At 42.4% G+C, this 16535-nt stretch overlaps 1 protein-coding gene and 1 non-coding gene across 2 annotated transcripts in view; one reads left to right on the top strand and one right to left on the bottom strand.

The window, feature by feature from the left end:
• Positions 1–15518, top strand: part of LOC126000464 (zinc finger protein 595-like) — a gene marked incomplete at its 3' end in the record, with an annotated part of 32719 nt that extends 17201 nt beyond the window's left edge. Inside the window, 4 exon segments of the mRNA XM_049767739.1 lie at positions 1577–1657; positions 4203–4249; positions 6007–7767; positions 14882–15518. Of these exon segments, the coding sequence (XP_049623696.1) occupies positions 1577–1657; positions 4203–4249; positions 6007–7767; positions 14882–15518 (2526 nt within the window).
• LOC126000465 (U6 spliceosomal RNA) lies at positions 3145–3251 on the bottom strand. The gene has a single exon (XR_007492758.1). It is a non-coding gene; the product is annotated as a U6 spliceosomal RNA (small nuclear RNA).
• Positions 15519–16535: the final 1017 nt, after the last annotated feature.

Here is a 16535-nt window from a genome sequence, read left to right as displayed (position 1 = left end):
AATTAAAGAGGACAGAGAGGAGTCTCTGATCCAAATGTTTATCTGGGATCAAAACAGTAAAATTTTTTTTTGGTTTTGGGACACGCCTAGTGGTGCTCCGGGGATACTCCTGGCTCTGTGCTCAGAAGTTCCTCCTGGCAGGCTCAATGGCTGGGATTCGAGCCACTGTTCAACCTGTGTTGGCTGTAAGGCAAATACCATACTATCAATACACTATCAATCCGACCTTCAAAAGGTTAAATCTAAACATTTCAAAGTTTTTACTCCCAGCTTAGATCCCGATTGTCAATTCTGATATAAATTAAAAGATTAACTAGTTGTCAGGTGTTTCTATCAGTGTTCCTTTCATTTAAATCATTTAAAGAAGGGTGTTTTCAGAAACAAGACATCCTTTTTTTTCGGGGAGGGGGTGCACACTTGGCAGCGCTCAGGGATTATTCCTGGCTCTACGCTCAGAAATCATCCCGGACAGGCTCCAGGGACCTTATGGGATGCCGGGATTCGAACCACTGTCCTTCTGCTTTTAACAACTAACTTCAGTTTGAGTATCACAGTTATTTTTATTATTTATTTATTTATCTATTTATTTATCTATCTATTTATTTATGTATTTTGGCTTTTGTTCCATACCTGGTGGGACTCAGGGGTTACTACTGGCTCTGTGGTCAGAAATTACCCATGGAAGGCTCAGGAGACCATATGGGATGCCGGTAGTTAAAACCGGGTTCAGCCGGATTGTTTGCCTGCAAGGAAAATGTTCTACCTTGGGGCCAGGAAGGTGGCGCTAGAGGTAAGGTGTCTGCCTTGCAATCGCTAGTGTAGGATGGACCGCAGTTCGATCCCCCATGTCCCAAATGGTCTCCCCAAGCCAGGGGCAATTTCTGAGTGTATAGCCAGGAGTAACCCCTGAGCGTCAAAAAGATATGGCCCAAAAACCAAAAAAAAAAAAAAAAGTTTCTACCTTTGTGCTAACTCTCCAGCCCTTACAAAGTTATTTTATTTATTTATTTATTTATTTATTTATTTATTTATTTATTTATTTATTTATGTATTTATTTATTGTCTTGGGGTCACATCCAGCGGTGCTCAGGGATTACTTCTAGCTCTGAGCTCAGAAACCGCTCCTGAATGGCTTGGGGGACCATATGGGATGCCATGGATCTAATCCTGTTCATCACATCACAAGGCAGAAGCCCTACCCGCTGTATTATTTCACAGCCCCAGCCCTTAATTTCAAGACATTATGGAGTCTTGTCATCCTGGCAGTGTTTGAAGTTACCTCCGGCATAGCGGTCAGTGCTCACTTTAGGAACAGCTCAGGGAACTACAGAGCTTGCCATGATTGCTCCACATTGGCCCATTGTGAGCCCAGAGTTGTATTATTGCCCCACAGCAGTATTATCCTGCACCCTAAGTTGGACACTTTTATTGAACCTGGTCTCCTCTGTGTGATAACCAACATTCAGAAGGAAAGCTTGATTTGGCTATTTTCAGTAGGGAACCAGAATCATACACAAGAGGAGGAAGGTTGCTGTCCCCTTCCCTGTCTCTAACCATGAATCATTCCTTTGGGCAGGACAGTGCAGCATGAAGCCTGCTCTGATCTCCTGGTTGGAAGAAGGAGCCCTTGGCAAGCTGCAGAGAGGTGCGTTTGAAGGTGAGTGTATGAGGAGCCCAAGACTCAGACCCTGTGAAGGAGTGTGGTAGTGTCCTGGGCACATGTGAAATGTGGGTGCTGAGCAGTGTGTGTTGGACTGCAGGATGAGGGGTGCATGACCTCCTGCTTCAGTTCACAGCTCTTGATGCTAAGGCCACAATGTTCTGGAGCTGGGCTTTCTTGACTTCGCTCTTTCTGGTTCCCTCTTTCTGTTAGTATTTGTGGTTCTGGGTCCTCAACCACTTTCTATGCTCTCATGCTAATTATACAACCCCATGTTGGGGTTCTCTTCTCAGGGGCTGCTAGATGCCCTTGTGTTCTATGTGTCCACAATCTTGTTTTTGCCTTTGGAACATTTTCAGTGATTCCCCCAATTTTTTTCTGTCTATTTTTGTTTCTTTGTTTTTGGTCAGACACGGCAGGTTCAGGGTCTTTCTGGCTCTCTGCTCAGAAATCACTCCTGGCAGGTATAGAAGACCATATGCGATGCCAGGATTTGCACCACCAATTGTCCTAGGTTGGACACTTGCAAGGCAAATGCCTTACCGCTGTGTTGTCTCTCCAGCCCCTTTTCCCCCTCATTTTTGATATGCCTTAGTGGTTGTACTCAATGGTCTCCCCTGGCCTTGTGCTTCTCAGGCAATTCTGGTGCACTCAGAAAACCAGATGTGATGGATGTGGAAAATACCAACTCTTAGAAATACTAAGAATTTTTTTGTTTCTCTTTTGGGAGCATTGCATTGATTTTCAGGAATTATTATTATTATTATTTTTTTGTTTTTGTTTTTGGGTTTTGGGTCACACCTGGCGGTGCTCAGGGGTTACTCCTGGCTGTCTGCTCAGAAATAACTCCTGGCAGGCATGGGGGACCATATGGGACACCGGGATTCGAACCAACCACCTTTGGTCCTGGATCGGCTGCTTGCAAGGCAAACGCCGCTGTGCTATCTCTCTGGGCCTGCAGGTATTATTCTTAGCTCTATTCTCATATATTACCCCTGAAGTACTTTGTGGATAGATGTGATGCCAGAAATTGAACTAGGTTCATCCACTTGCAAGGTGAATCCCACCCAGGCTGTCCCATGTTGCTTTCACACTAGATTATATATTTTTTCCTATTTTGGAGGTTGTCTAGATCATATTCAGTCGGTACTCCTGGGTCTGTACTCAGAAATCACTCCTGGTAGGCTTGGGGAACCATATGGGATGCTGGAAATTGAACCATGATCTGTCTTGTGTTGTACACATGGAAGGTAGACACTCTACCACTTGATATTACTCTGGCTAGTGTGGTGGTGAAAATATATATACTGTCCAGATCGATACATGCAAGGCAAATACCCTCCCACTGTGCTATTTCCAGCTCCACTAGAAATATATCATTGATTTATATATTTTGACCACAGTTGAGCCCAGGACAACCCTAATGTGGACGTCTTTAAGTTCCTCATTTTGACCCTATTAATATATCTTCCCTATTCTTTTTTTAAAATATGGAACTCTTCACTAATTTGCGTGTCATCCTTGCTCAGAATCCATGCTAATCTTCTCTGTATCATTCCAATTTTGGTATATGTGCTTCCGAAGCGAGCACTATCTTCCCTGTTCTATAAGCTGATTTTTTTTTGTTTTGTTTTTTGTTTTTTGTTTTTTTGGGCCACACCCGTTTGACGCTCAGGGGTTACTCCTGGCTATGTGCTCAGAAATCGCCCCTGGCTTGGGGGGACCATATGGGACGCCGGGGGATCGAACCGCGGTCCGTTCCTTGGCTAGCGCTTGCAAGGTATAAGCTGATTTATTATCTGAAAACAATATACTGTTACTCTGTTGCTTATTCAGCCAGGTTTCATTCAACACATTTTTTAGTGTGTGGCTTTGGTCCACACACATGGACTCGGGTGTTACTATGACTCTGGATCAGATATTATTCCTAGCAGGCTACGACAATCATAGAGAATGTCAGGATTTAATGTCAGTCAGCCACATGCAAGGAAACACCATCTTTGCTGTGTCTTCATCTGGCCCACTCAGAAATTAATATATTGGTTTTTGGGTCACACCCGGTGACTCTCAGGGGTTACTCCTGTCTATGTGCTCAGAAATCGCTCCTGGCTTGGGGGACGGTATGAAATGCTGGGGGATTGAACTGCGGTCTGTCCTGGGCTAGCATAGGCAAGGCAGAAGTCTAACCCCTTGTAACACCTCTCCGGCCCCTAATTTGCTTTTTTGGGGGGGCATATATTTTTCATCTGTATCTTTAAACCATTGACAAGAGACCCTGTAATATTTTGATAATATTGCCATTGTAAACTATTTTCATCACTTAAATATTTGTGTGGTTTTTGGGTCAGCCCTGACAGTGCTCAGGTGTTACTACTTGCCTTGTGCTCAGAAATTATTTCAGGGGCCAGATGTAGCAGTCTCAAAGTCACAGCCCGCGAGTTGTTGCGGCCTCCGTACAACATTTTATGGCCTGTGGCCGGCCTTCAAATATCGTAGTATTCACGATCATTAGCGAACTGAATAAAAATCGCATATTTGAAAGCCGGTTGTGGGTCACAAAATGTTGTACGAAGGCGATACAACTCGCAGGTAGTGAGTTTGAGACCCCCTGGAGGTAGGGCATTGGCCTTGCATGCAGAAGGATGATGGTTCCACTACTGGCATCCCATATGGTTCCCTGAGCCTGCCAGGAGGATTTCTGAGTGTAGAGCCAGGAGTAACCCCAGAGTGTTGCTGGGTCTGACCCAAACCACCCCCCCCAAAAAAAAAGCCCCACAAAAAATCACCAGAAATTATTCCATTTTGGAGGGAGGGGGGACATAAGAGATCTCAGTGTTCCAACCTGAATCGCTTGCATGCAAACAAATGAGCTCCCCATTTTGTATTTTTCTGGTCGCTGAACAGAGTCTTATATTTCATACCTGGTTTGTTTTTAGTATGCAGAGCACCAGTTCAGAATTCCTCCATTCTACAATTTCCTTTTAGAATGAGATCTCCAAACAGGACTGAGTTGGTAAGATTTCAAATTTCAAATCATATTCTTATTGTGATGGTATAATAGTTCGGAGCACAAACACATGGGGCCCATTGAACCAGCCCTTTTACCTCATCTTTAGTCTCTGCAATGGTGGGAGCATCCAGAGCTTGGTGTGAAGAGAAGTATTCCATTAATCTCATAAGTGCCAAACTCATTGGAATGATTTGTCTTATTAAAAGGTCTCATTGTTTTTCAGAGCAAAGGAATTCTGTGATTTGTGTGCGAAATGGTTTCAGGAACCAAGACATACAGTGATTTTGATTTGATATAATATTAGGTGAAGTGTTTCAACTGGATTGTGAGTAGAGATGGAAAGCTGGATCTCATTATCCACTGTACATGGTCCCCGAGCCTCACATATTTGATCAGGGAGCACACGGCCAGAGTAAACAAGATCTCCATAGTAGAGAGAACATTTCAAAAAAGGATATTGAGTTCATTGATTGGGAGGAATATGAGTATTGTGAGACTTTTCCTCTCTTTTGTATCAACACCTGTGATATTTGGGGGTTTTCTTTGGAATGGGCCCATTTTTGATATCAGGGCTTAATTCCAAACTGGACTCCTCTTGCTATACTACTGCTCTGGCCATACTGAGGTATTTAACAGTCTGATTTGGCTGTTTCCTTTCTGTTGTGCAGAAGATCCCACCTGGCCTTAAGTTATATGCTCTTAGATCCTATGAAGTCCCAAGAAAGGATGTGTTTTACGTTTGTTTATGTAGAGTTCAGAAATCATGGTTTCTATTCCTCTGCTCAGACTATGTTTTACCTCCCTAAGTTCATGTCTTGGCTGAATGTCTTCCTCTCTCCATAGACATCCACACATGTAGCGAATTGTTTTTCTGTGATGGGGATCACATATGAAGGGTAGTTTTGAATATGGAGACTCAAAGCTTACTGGACTAACCCTGTGCTGTTCCATAGGGAAGAGGCACGCCATGCTGGGTTGTGAATGATCCAGTGTTGTTGAACCCAGTCTCAGGGAAAATGCCCTGCCAGAATCTTGATGAAGACTCAGGGGTCACCTATTCAATGGGGGATCAGGTTGAAGAGAACGTCCATACTACGGGGACTCAGTCTGTTAGGCACACTGCTCCTGACTCTGTTATGCCCAGTAAATGGACACAGACTCCATAGTTGGATCACTTTGGGCCAAGAAGCCACCAGTATTTTCTCTAACTCCCTCATATCAAGATACTCACAAGCATATTTTCCATGGAGTGTACCCCACCATATATAACCAATGTGAGGGGGATTTCTCGTGTGCTCAGCAATATGATATGCCCTTTTATACCCCTATTCTACAGGATTCCTCTGATACTAAGCGAGGTGGATTCAGTCTGAGAGAACTGTCACACCAGAATGATCCAAAGGAAGTTTGTACAGGAAGCAAATGTCATCTATGTCCCGAGAATGGCAAGTCCTTCGCGTACTCTTCGTCCCACACTGAACACATGAAAATTCATATAGGAGAGAAGTCTTACATGTGTCAGGAGTGTGGAAAGTACTTCACTCAGTCTTCAAAGCTTAACAGACACATGACAATTCATACAGGAGAGAAGCCTTATTCATGTAAGGAGTGTGGAAAGGCATTTTCTCTATCCTCAAATCTTAACAAACACATGAAAATTCATACAGGAGAGAAGCCTTATTCTTGTAAGGAGTGTGGAAAAGCATTTGTTCAATCCTCAGACCTTAACAAACACATGAAAGTTCATACAGGAGAGAAGCCTTATTCATGTCACGAGTGTGGAAAGGCATTTGTTCAATACTCAGACCTTAACAAACACATGAAAGTTCATACAGGAGAGAAGCCTTATTCATGTCAGGAGTGTGGAAAGGCATTTGCTCAATCTTCAGTCCTTAACACACACATAAAAGTTCATACAGGAGAGAAGCCTTATTCATGTCAGGAGTGTGGAAAGGCATTTGCTCAATCCTCAAAGCTTAACAGACACATGACAATTCATACAGGAGAGAAGCCTTATTCATGTCAGGAGTGTGGAAAGGCATTTGCTCAATCCTCAGACCTTAAGACACACATGAATGTTCATACAGGAGAGAAGCCTTATTCATGTCAGGAGTGTGGAAAGGCATTTGCTCAATCCTCAAAGCTTAACAGACACATGACAATTCATACAGGAGAGAAGCCTTATTCATGTCAGGAGTGTGGAAAGGCATTTGCTCAATCCTCAGACCTTAAGACACACATGAATGTTCATACAGGAGAGAAGCCTTATTCATGTCAGGAGTGTGGAAAGGCATTTGCTCAATCCTCAAAGCTTAACAGACATATGACAATTCATACAGGAGAGAAGCCTTATTCATGTCAGGAGTGTGGAAAGGCATTTGCTCGATCCTCAAAACTTTCTGATCACATGAAAATTCATACAGGAGAGAAGCCTTATTCATGTCAGGAGTGTGGAAAGGCATTTGCTCAATCCTCAAAGCTTAACAGACACATGACAATTCATACAGGAGAGAAGCCTTATTCATGTCAGGAGTGTGGAAAGGCATTTGCTCAATCCTCAGACCTTAAGACACACATGAATGTTCATACAGGAGAGAAGCCTTATTCATGTCTGGAGTGTGGAAAGGCATTTGCTCGATCCTCAGACCTTAACATACACATGAAAATTCATACAGGAGAGAAGCCTTATTCATGTCAGGAGTGTGGAAAGGCATTTGTAACATCCTCAAATCTTAACATACACATGAAAATTCATACAGGAGAGAAGCCTTATTCATGTCAGGAGTGTGGAAAGGCATTTGTAACATCCTCAGACCTTAACAAACACATGAAAGTTCATACAGGCGAGAAGCCTTATTCATGTTAGGAGTGTGGAAAGGCATTTGCTCGATCCTCAAAACTTTCTGATCACATGAAAGTTCATACAGAAGAGATGCCTTATTCATGTTCGGCGTGTGGAAAGGCTTTTGGTGAATCCTCAAGCCTTAACAGACACATGAAAATTCATATAGGAGAGAAGCCATATTCATGTCAGGAGTGTGGAAAGACATTTGCTGAATCCTCTAATCTGAATAAACACATGAAAGTTCATACAGGAGAGAAGCCTTATTCATGTCAGGAGTGTGGAAAGGCATTTGCTCGATCCTCAACCTTTCTCATCACATGAAAATTCATACAGGAGAGAAGCCTTATTCATATCAGGAGTGTGGAAAGGCATTTGCTAGATCCAAAAGCCTTTCTCATCACAAGAAAATTCATACAGGAGAAAAGCCTTATTCATGTCAGTATTGTGGAAAGGCATTTTCTCTATCCTCAGACCTTAACAAACACATGAAAATTCATACAGGAGAGAAGCGTTATTCATGTCTGGAGTGTGGAAAGGCATTTGCTCGATCCTCAGACTTTAACAAACACATGAAAGTTCATACAGGAGAGAAGCCTTATTCAAGTCATGAATGTGGAAAGGCATTTGCTCGATCCTCAAACCTTTTTGATCACATGAAAACTCATAAAGGAGAGAGGCCTTATTCATGTCAGGAGTGTAGAAAGGCATTTGCTTGATCCTCACCTTAACCAACACATGAAAGTTCATGAGGAGAGAAGCCTTATTTACATCAGAAGTGTGGAAAGCATTTGCTGAATCATCAAGCCTCAACAGACACATGAAAATTCATAAAGGAGAGAAGTCTTAGTCATGTTTGGACTATGGAAAGGCATTTGCTTGATCCTCATACCTTAACACACACAGAAAAATTTACATAAGGGGCCAGAGAGATTGCATGGAGGTAAGGTATTTTCCTTGCATGCAGAAGGTTGGTGGTTCGAATCACGGCATCCCATATGGTTCCTCAGCCTGCCAGGAGTGATTTCTGAGCATAGAGCCAGGAATTACTCCTGAATACTGCCGTGTGTGACCCAAAAAACCCCCAAAAAATAAAAAATTCACGGGCCCGGAGAGATAGCACAGTGGTGTTTGCCTTGCAAGCAGCCGATCCAGGACCAAAGGTGGTTGGTTTGAATCCCGGTGTCCCATATGGTCCCCCGTGCCTGCCAGGAGCTATTTCTGAGCAGATAGCCAGGAGTAACCCCTGAGCACAGCCGGGTGTGACCCAAAAACTAAAAAAAAAAACAAAAAACAAAAAAAAAATAGAAAATTCACAAAGGATAGAATTCTTATCATGTCAGGAGTATGGAAAGGTGTTTGCTCAATCCTCAAAGCTTCTTAGATATATGAATATTCATGGAGAGAAGCCTTTAGCCTTATTTGGACTGTAGAAAAGCCTTCAATAAATCTCAAGACACATTAAAACTTATATAGGAGATAAGCTGTATTCATATCAGGAATGTGGGGAGGCTTTTGCTCATTGCTCATAGCTTGTTAGACACTTGAATACTGGAGAGAAATGTTACTCATGTTTAGGGGAGTGTGAAATAGACTCACTCAAACCTCAACCGTTTCTGGGCAGTACATTACCGATTCATACTGATAAGAAGACTTATTCATGTCAGAAGTATGGAATGTCCTTCATTAAATCCTCAAAACTGAATTTGCACAATTAAATTCCAATAGGAGTTAAGTCTTATACATGTCAGGAGTGTAGAAAGACCTTTGCTTAGTCCTCAAACCTTAGTATACACATGAATGTTCATACATGAGAAGAGTGCTTTTTGTGTCTGGAGTGTGAGAAGGCTTACACTTTCTGCTCAAACCTTCAAAAGCATAAGAAAATCCATTCTGGAGGGAAACATGTAGTCCATAATAAGTGTGGGTAATTTTTCACTGATATTGAAACTTTTATAGATATGAAAATGATATCTGATGATCTGAGCACCTCATGCAAAATGGTTGGAATTGACCTTGCAAACCACTGGCTGGGTTTCAATGCTAAACATTCTGTAGGGTTTCTCAAGCCCAAAGGTATGGATAACAAGTCAGGAATTACCTTTGAACATCATAGAGTTTCACCCATGAAAATAACTAAAATAAATTTTAAACAAGACAATATTAACTTGAGGTAATATGGGAAGACCTGTTTACTTCTGAATGATTAACTGTATAAAAATTTATAGTTGGGACTAGAATGTAGCATAGTGGAAAAAGGTATTTGCCTTGGTAGCAGCCAAGCAGGGTTGGAACCTCGACATTCCCTATGGTCTCAAAAGTCGGCCAGGAGCAAATTTATACTTCAGTGGGTTCTACAGCAACAAATACAGCTGCATAACCTCGTTACTTGAGAGCTTTATATTTATGAAGTGCTTTGACCCTTTTACTACTCTAAGATGGGTCAGTTTTAGAACTGTAACATATTGATCAATTAATTATTTCTGCGTATGTCTCCTGATCACATTTATGTTAGGCTAATGTCTGTGTTGTACATAGCTCTGTTCATTTCTATGTTCTACATAGCCTGCTACATTTTCCCTTTTCTGCCTGTCATTCAGCAAAACTATTTTCTTTTTCTTTTTTGGGCCACACCTGCTGACACTCAGGGGTTATTCCTGGCTATGCACTCAGAAATTGTTTCTAGCTTGGGGATCCATATGGGACGCCCAGGAATTGAACTTTGGTCCATACTGGGTCAGCTGTGTGCAAGGCAAACACCCTAACATTGTGCCATTACTCCAGCCCAGCAACACCTTTTCTATAGTTTCCCTGTGCTCACTCATCCAGGACTTGCTTTCCCTACTAAATCCCAAGGGCCCTATAGCTCAACATCCTTTGTGCCCCGGAAGAACACTCCACTCACACACATTTGCACCCCTTTAAATCATTTCAGCCACTCATTTTCCTGGATTGCTACTAGGACCAAAATTGTCTTTTCAAATGTGTCTTGGCTGAAGTACTAATTACAACCTGTGACTTAAGCCAGCAGCTACAGGGAGTCATTGACACTTCCATCCCATCCTGATTCCTCGAACCCAACAGATTACACCTTAGCTGAAGTAGTCCTCTTTCATCAGACTCACTTGGGCATGCTCCCAACAGAGATGGTGGAATGTGTATTTTTCTTTTCTTTCTTTCTTTTTTTTTCTCCAAACCTTGTGATGCTCAGGGGTTACTCCTGGTTATATGTTTAGAAATCGTTCCTGAGTTGGGGGACCATATGGAATGCCGGGGGATCCTAGGTCAGCTGCATGCAAGACAAATTGCCCTACCAGTGTTCCACTGCTCCGGCCCTGGAATGTGTATTTTTCTTATAAAATGTTATTGGTGGTGGGAATCTTGCACTTATGAGGGGGGCTGTTCTTTACATGACTGTAATCATACAACTACAATAATATTTGTAATTGAGGTGTTTAAATAAAGATAATTTAACAATAAAAAGGAAGTTATTACTTTGGGCTTGATTCAGGAGTCAAATGGGGAAATATATGTATTTCCTTATATGTGTTTATTTGTGAACAATGATATTGCCTTGGACTTGATTCTACACCCAAATATAGAATATGTATATTTCTTTATATATATTTATGGGTAACAATGTTGGTACTACAACTATGAATCAGGAACAGTGGACTGCAACCTAGTCAGTGTCTCCTAGCACCCCAATATTACTTTGTTGCAATACCCTTTTCTCTTTTTTTGAATAGACCCAATAAATTGGGTGAACATCTTAGGAAAGAGACGTGTTCCCAAATTTTAGAGATAGGAACCACAAATGTTTATTCCTGGGATGTAGAAATATTATTTTATTGCATTAGGGAACTAAAGACTGTCCTGAAGCCTGCAGTTGGAAAGTATGACCAGTAGCCTGAGAAATAGCACAGCAGAAGGGCATTTGCCTTGCATTTGGCAGACCCGGGAAGGACCTGGTTCAATTCCTGGCATCCCTTATGTTCCCCCAGCTTGCGGTGGGGGGGGGGATTTTTGAGTGCAGAGTCAGGTGCTGCTGGGTTTGGTCCCAAAACCAATCAATCAATCAAAAAATAAATAAATAAATAAATAAAAAAGAAAAGCATGGGACCAGAGAGAGAGCATGGAGGTAGAGTGTTTGCCTTGCATGCAGAAGGACGGTGTTTTGAATCCCGGCATCCTATATGGTCCCCTGAGCTTACCAGGTGTGATTTGAGTGTAGAGCCAGGAGGAACCCATGAGCTCTGCTGGGTGTGATCCAAAAACCAAAAAAAAAAGAAAAGAAAAGAAAAGCATGAACAAATGTTTCCTGGGAAAGTCCACCCTGCAGTAAATCTAATCTAGGTGAGAAGTGTTTATCCCAGATTTTATTGCCTGAAATAACTTCACTTCTGTGTCTTTTCTCTGGCCCACTAAAAAATAATTTTTTACCTATACAGTAAAACCATTGATGAATGAGCCCATGATACTGTCATGACTGTGGGTCTTTGAACAGTTTACATCCCATTAAATGTTTTTGTGGCTTTTGGGTCAGTGCTGGCAGTGTCAAGGGTTACTTCTGACCTTGTACTCAGAAATGATTCCTGTTTGGGGGCTGGAGAGATAGCATAGAGGTAGGGTGTTTGCCTTGCATGTAGAAGGATGGTGGTTTGAATCCTGGCATCCCATTTGGACCCCTGAGCCTACCAGGAGCAATTCTGAGTGTAGAGCCAGGAGTAACCCCTGAGCGCTGCCAGGTATGACCCCCAAACCAAAAAAGAAAAGAAAAGAAATTACTCCAGTTTGGAAAAGGTGGAATAAGGTATATCAGTGATTCAACCATGCAGAATCAGCTGTATGGAAGGCCAACAACCTCAATGTTTTGCATTGTTCTGGTTCATTAACAGAATCATACATTACATATTTGGTTTGGTTTTAGTGTGCAGACCTACTCTTCAGAATTCCACCTTTCTACAATTTAGTTTTGGAAAAGGAACTCCAAACAGCTGTGAGATGGTAAGATTTGTAATTCCTAATAATTTTTATTGTGGTGGCGGGATGTCAGTGGTGCAAACACATAGGACTTATCAACTTGGGTCGTATAACACAGCCCTTGTACCTCAACTGTGGTCTCTGTACCGTTGGAAGGATCTGGAGCCCAGTGTGAGAAGTCACCCATTATTTCTATGTGAGTGGCAAAATCCATTCAATGATTTGTCTACCCGAATCATACATTATTTTTCAGAGCAAAGAAATTCTGTGATTATTGTGGAAACTGGTTTAGGGAGGGAAGAGATGCAGTGACTTTGATTTAGTAGGTCAAGTGTTTCTAATGGTTGGTTGTCCATTGGATCTGTATCCTAGTGGGAAGGTCTTTTCTCATTGTAAGTGGAGATGGAAACTGTGTCTCAGTCAGTCCTGTACATGGTCCACAAGCCTCCTCTGGTGTGATCAGGGAACACAAAGCCAGAGGAAAGAATAGCACTGCCTAGAGGAACTCCATAATACAGTCAAAATTTAAAACCATGAAAAGCAAACTCATTGGTGTTTGGGAGGAATATGCCTACAGTGACTTTTGTTTTATTTTGGAGTGACAACTGTGATAATAGGGGGTTCCTCTAGGGTTGGGCCCATATTAGATGTCAAGGATTGATTTCTGACTAGACGCTCCTTAGTATCCCACTGCTCTGGATGTAATGAGGTATTAAAATTCTGATACAGCCATTTCCTTTTGTTGTGCCTAAGATCCCACCTGGCCTTTAAGTTATATGCTAATATGTCTAACACTGAGCTGTAACGAAGGCTGAAACAAGGATATGTTTTATGTTTGTTTCAAAATGGTGCTACCTGAGGGTAGATTTACACTTCTGTGCTTTTTTACTGAAGTAGTGAAGTAGAGAAATTTTTACAATTTTGGCTCTTCCACATTCATAAAATTTGCTTATTCTACTACTGAAAATAATAAATGAGCCATAGCGTTCAAGTAGGGATTGTACATTGGGCACGGGGAACTAGGGTTTAATACCCGATATCTCCAAAGATCACTTCAGCACTGCCACTATGATCCCAATGCTCAGAGCTAGAAGTATTCTCTGAGCATTACAGGGTATGCCCTCAGAATCAAAAAGAGAAAAGAAGGGCCCAAAGAGATAGCATGCAGGTAAGGCGTTTGCCTTGCGTGCAGGAGGATGGTGGTTTGAATCCTGGCATGCCATATGGTCCCCCGAGCCTGCCAGGAGCGATTTCTGAGCGTAGAGCTAGGAGTAGCCCCTGAGTGCTCCTGGGTGTGACCCAAAAACCAAAAAGAGAAAGAGAGGGAGAGGAAGAGAGAGATAGAGAAAAGAAGACAGGGTCATGGAGCTAGTACAGTAGGAAGTGTGTTTGCTTTGCACTAGGCCACCAAAGAGCAAATACCTGGCACCCCCACGAGTTACCAAAGTAGCTTGAGAACTGATTTTTTTTCCTTTTTTAAATAATTCTCAATACATACTTAAGTACATAGATCCTTCTAGATGTATGTGCTAGTTTAAGTTAAGCGTAACATCTTAACCATTTTTGCAGAATTGTGTATCGAACCCAAGACTTGTACATGCAAGGCATGCACTTCATCATTGAACTATATTCCCATTTATAACTGAGTTTTGAGTGCAGACCCAGGAGTAGACTGAACATTTCTTAGTTTGGCCCAGACGCATAAAAAGTAATTTAAGTGGCCAGAGAAATATCATGGAGTTAGATGTTTGCCTTGCATGCAGAAGGATCGTGGTTTCAATCCTGGCATTCCATATATGGTCTCCCAAGCCTGCCAGGAGTGATTTCTGAACATAGAGCCAGGAGTAACCCTTTAGTGCTGCTTCTTGTGACTCAAAAACCGGGGGAAAATGTAATTTAAAATGGGGCATACATTGGAGAAAAAGTACTAGGATACAGTAGCCTCAGACTTGCCCGAATGTTATGGAAGTACAATATTTATTATTAGAGCCAGTAAACATGGTGAAGAAGATGAAATGAAAATCAGAACAAATGTTTGCTTATTTGTTGGCTATACTTTTCCCTATCAACTGATCTATAGAAGAACGTGCAAAAAGTGTCAGAAATAAGTTCTGGACTAGGGCTAGATGTCAGATTAAATACAGAATCCCCACTGAGAGGACACCCTTGTGGGACTGGTAATTACTCATTTAGTGTCCAGAAATAATAGTTTCTGCTCCTCTGTTCAGACTATTTGTTACCTACCTAAGCCTATTTCTATCTGTCTTCAGAGACATCCATACATGTAGAAACTTGTTTAAGTGTGATGGTTATCACACATGAAGGGTGGTTTTGAACATGGAGACTTGGGGAGAGGCTATTGGACTAACCCTGTGCTGTTCCATAGGAAAGCTGCAACACACGCTGGGTCGTGCGTGATTCTGTGTTATGGGCCACAGCCTCGAGGGAACAGACCTGCCTATATCTTGATGGGAATGAGGACCCTGGGGTCACCTGTCCAATTGGAGGCCAGAATGAGGAAAGCGTCCTCGCAGTGGAGACCCAGTCTATTTGTGACCTCACTCCTGAGTCTGCTCCGTCCAGTCCCTGGATTCAGAACCCCACAGTTGAGTCACTTTCTGCCAAGCAACCAACAGTGTCTTCTCTGAGCCCCACACTTCGAGAGGCTCACAAGCACATTCTCCATGGAGTGATGACTCCCACATGCAGTCAATGTGAGGGGGACCTCCCCTGTGTTTGGCACAGTGATGTGCCCTCAGATACCCCTAGTACACAAGAGTCCACTGACAGTCAGCAAAGTGGATACACTCTGAGTCAATGGTCACACCCAAATGATCCTCAGGAAGTTGGGAAAGAAAACAAATGGCATATTTGTCCTGAATATGGCATGGCCTTCAATTCTTCTTCTTCCTTGATTGTACCCAAGAAAATTCAGGCAGTAGAAAAGCCTTATACATGTCAGGAGTGTGGAAAGGCCTTTTCTCAATCCTCAATGCTTATTAGGCATATGAATGTTCATACAGGTGAGAAACCTTATACATGTCAGGATTGTGGAAAGTCCTTCACTCAGTGCTCAAAGTTTCTTGGGCACATGAATACTCATTTAGGAGGGAAGGCTTATACATGTGAGGAGTGTGGAAAGGCCTTCAGTACACCCTCCAGGCTTATTACCCACTTGACTATTCATACTGGAGAGAAGCCTTATACATGTGAGGAGTGTGGAAAGGCCTTCTCTCAATCCTCATCACTTATCAGGCACATGAAAATTCATACGGGAGAGAAGCCTTATTCGTGTCTGGAGTGTGGAAAGGCCTTTTCTCAATCCTCATTGCTTATTAGGCACGTGAATAGTCATAGAGGAGAGAAGCATTATACATGTCAGGAGTGTAGCAAAGCCTTCACTCAGTCCTCATCGCTTTCTGTGCATATGAAAATTCATACAGGAGAGAAGCCTTATTCATGTCAGGAGTGTGGGAAGGCCTTCATTCGATCCTCAGATGTTCTTAGGCACATGGCGATTCATACAGGAGAGAAGCCTTATACATGTCAGGAGTGTGGAAAAGCCTTTTCTCGATCCTCACTGCTTGTTAGACACATGAATATTCATACAGGAGAGAAGCCATATACATGTCAGGAGTGTGGCAAGGCCTTCACTCGATCCTCAAGCCTTAATAGGCACATGACTGTTCATACAGGAGAGAAATCTTCTGTATGTCAGTAGTGTGCAAAGGCCTTTTCTCAATCCTCAATGCTCATTAGGCACATGAGAGAAGCCTACTTATTAGGAGTGTAGGGTGGCCTTTACCCATTCATCATCACTTCCTGAGCACATGAAAATTCATACTGGAGTATTAAGTAAAGTTATGCCTTTTGAAGTGGTCCCCATTTGTATTGTATCTCAATTCCTTGGTATTTTCCCCTCCGCTGGAAGGTGGCTTTTATTTTGGAACTGAATAAATGGAAGGCAGGAGAGCTGACCTGGGGCTGTCATCTTGGCTTGTGGTTTCATTTGTTGGATCGACTGGCTTGAAGGTGATCAG

The sequence above is a fragment of the Suncus etruscus genome (genome assembly GCF_024139225.1).
Source record: "Suncus etruscus isolate mSunEtr1 chromosome 15 unlocalized genomic scaffold, mSunEtr1.pri.cur SUPER_15_unloc_11, whole genome shotgun sequence".
Taxonomy (NCBI): domain Eukaryota; kingdom Metazoa; phylum Chordata; class Mammalia; order Eulipotyphla; family Soricidae; genus Suncus; species Suncus etruscus.
Note: the sequence above shows the minus strand (reverse complement) of the source record. Positions and strands in the feature narration are given on the sequence as shown.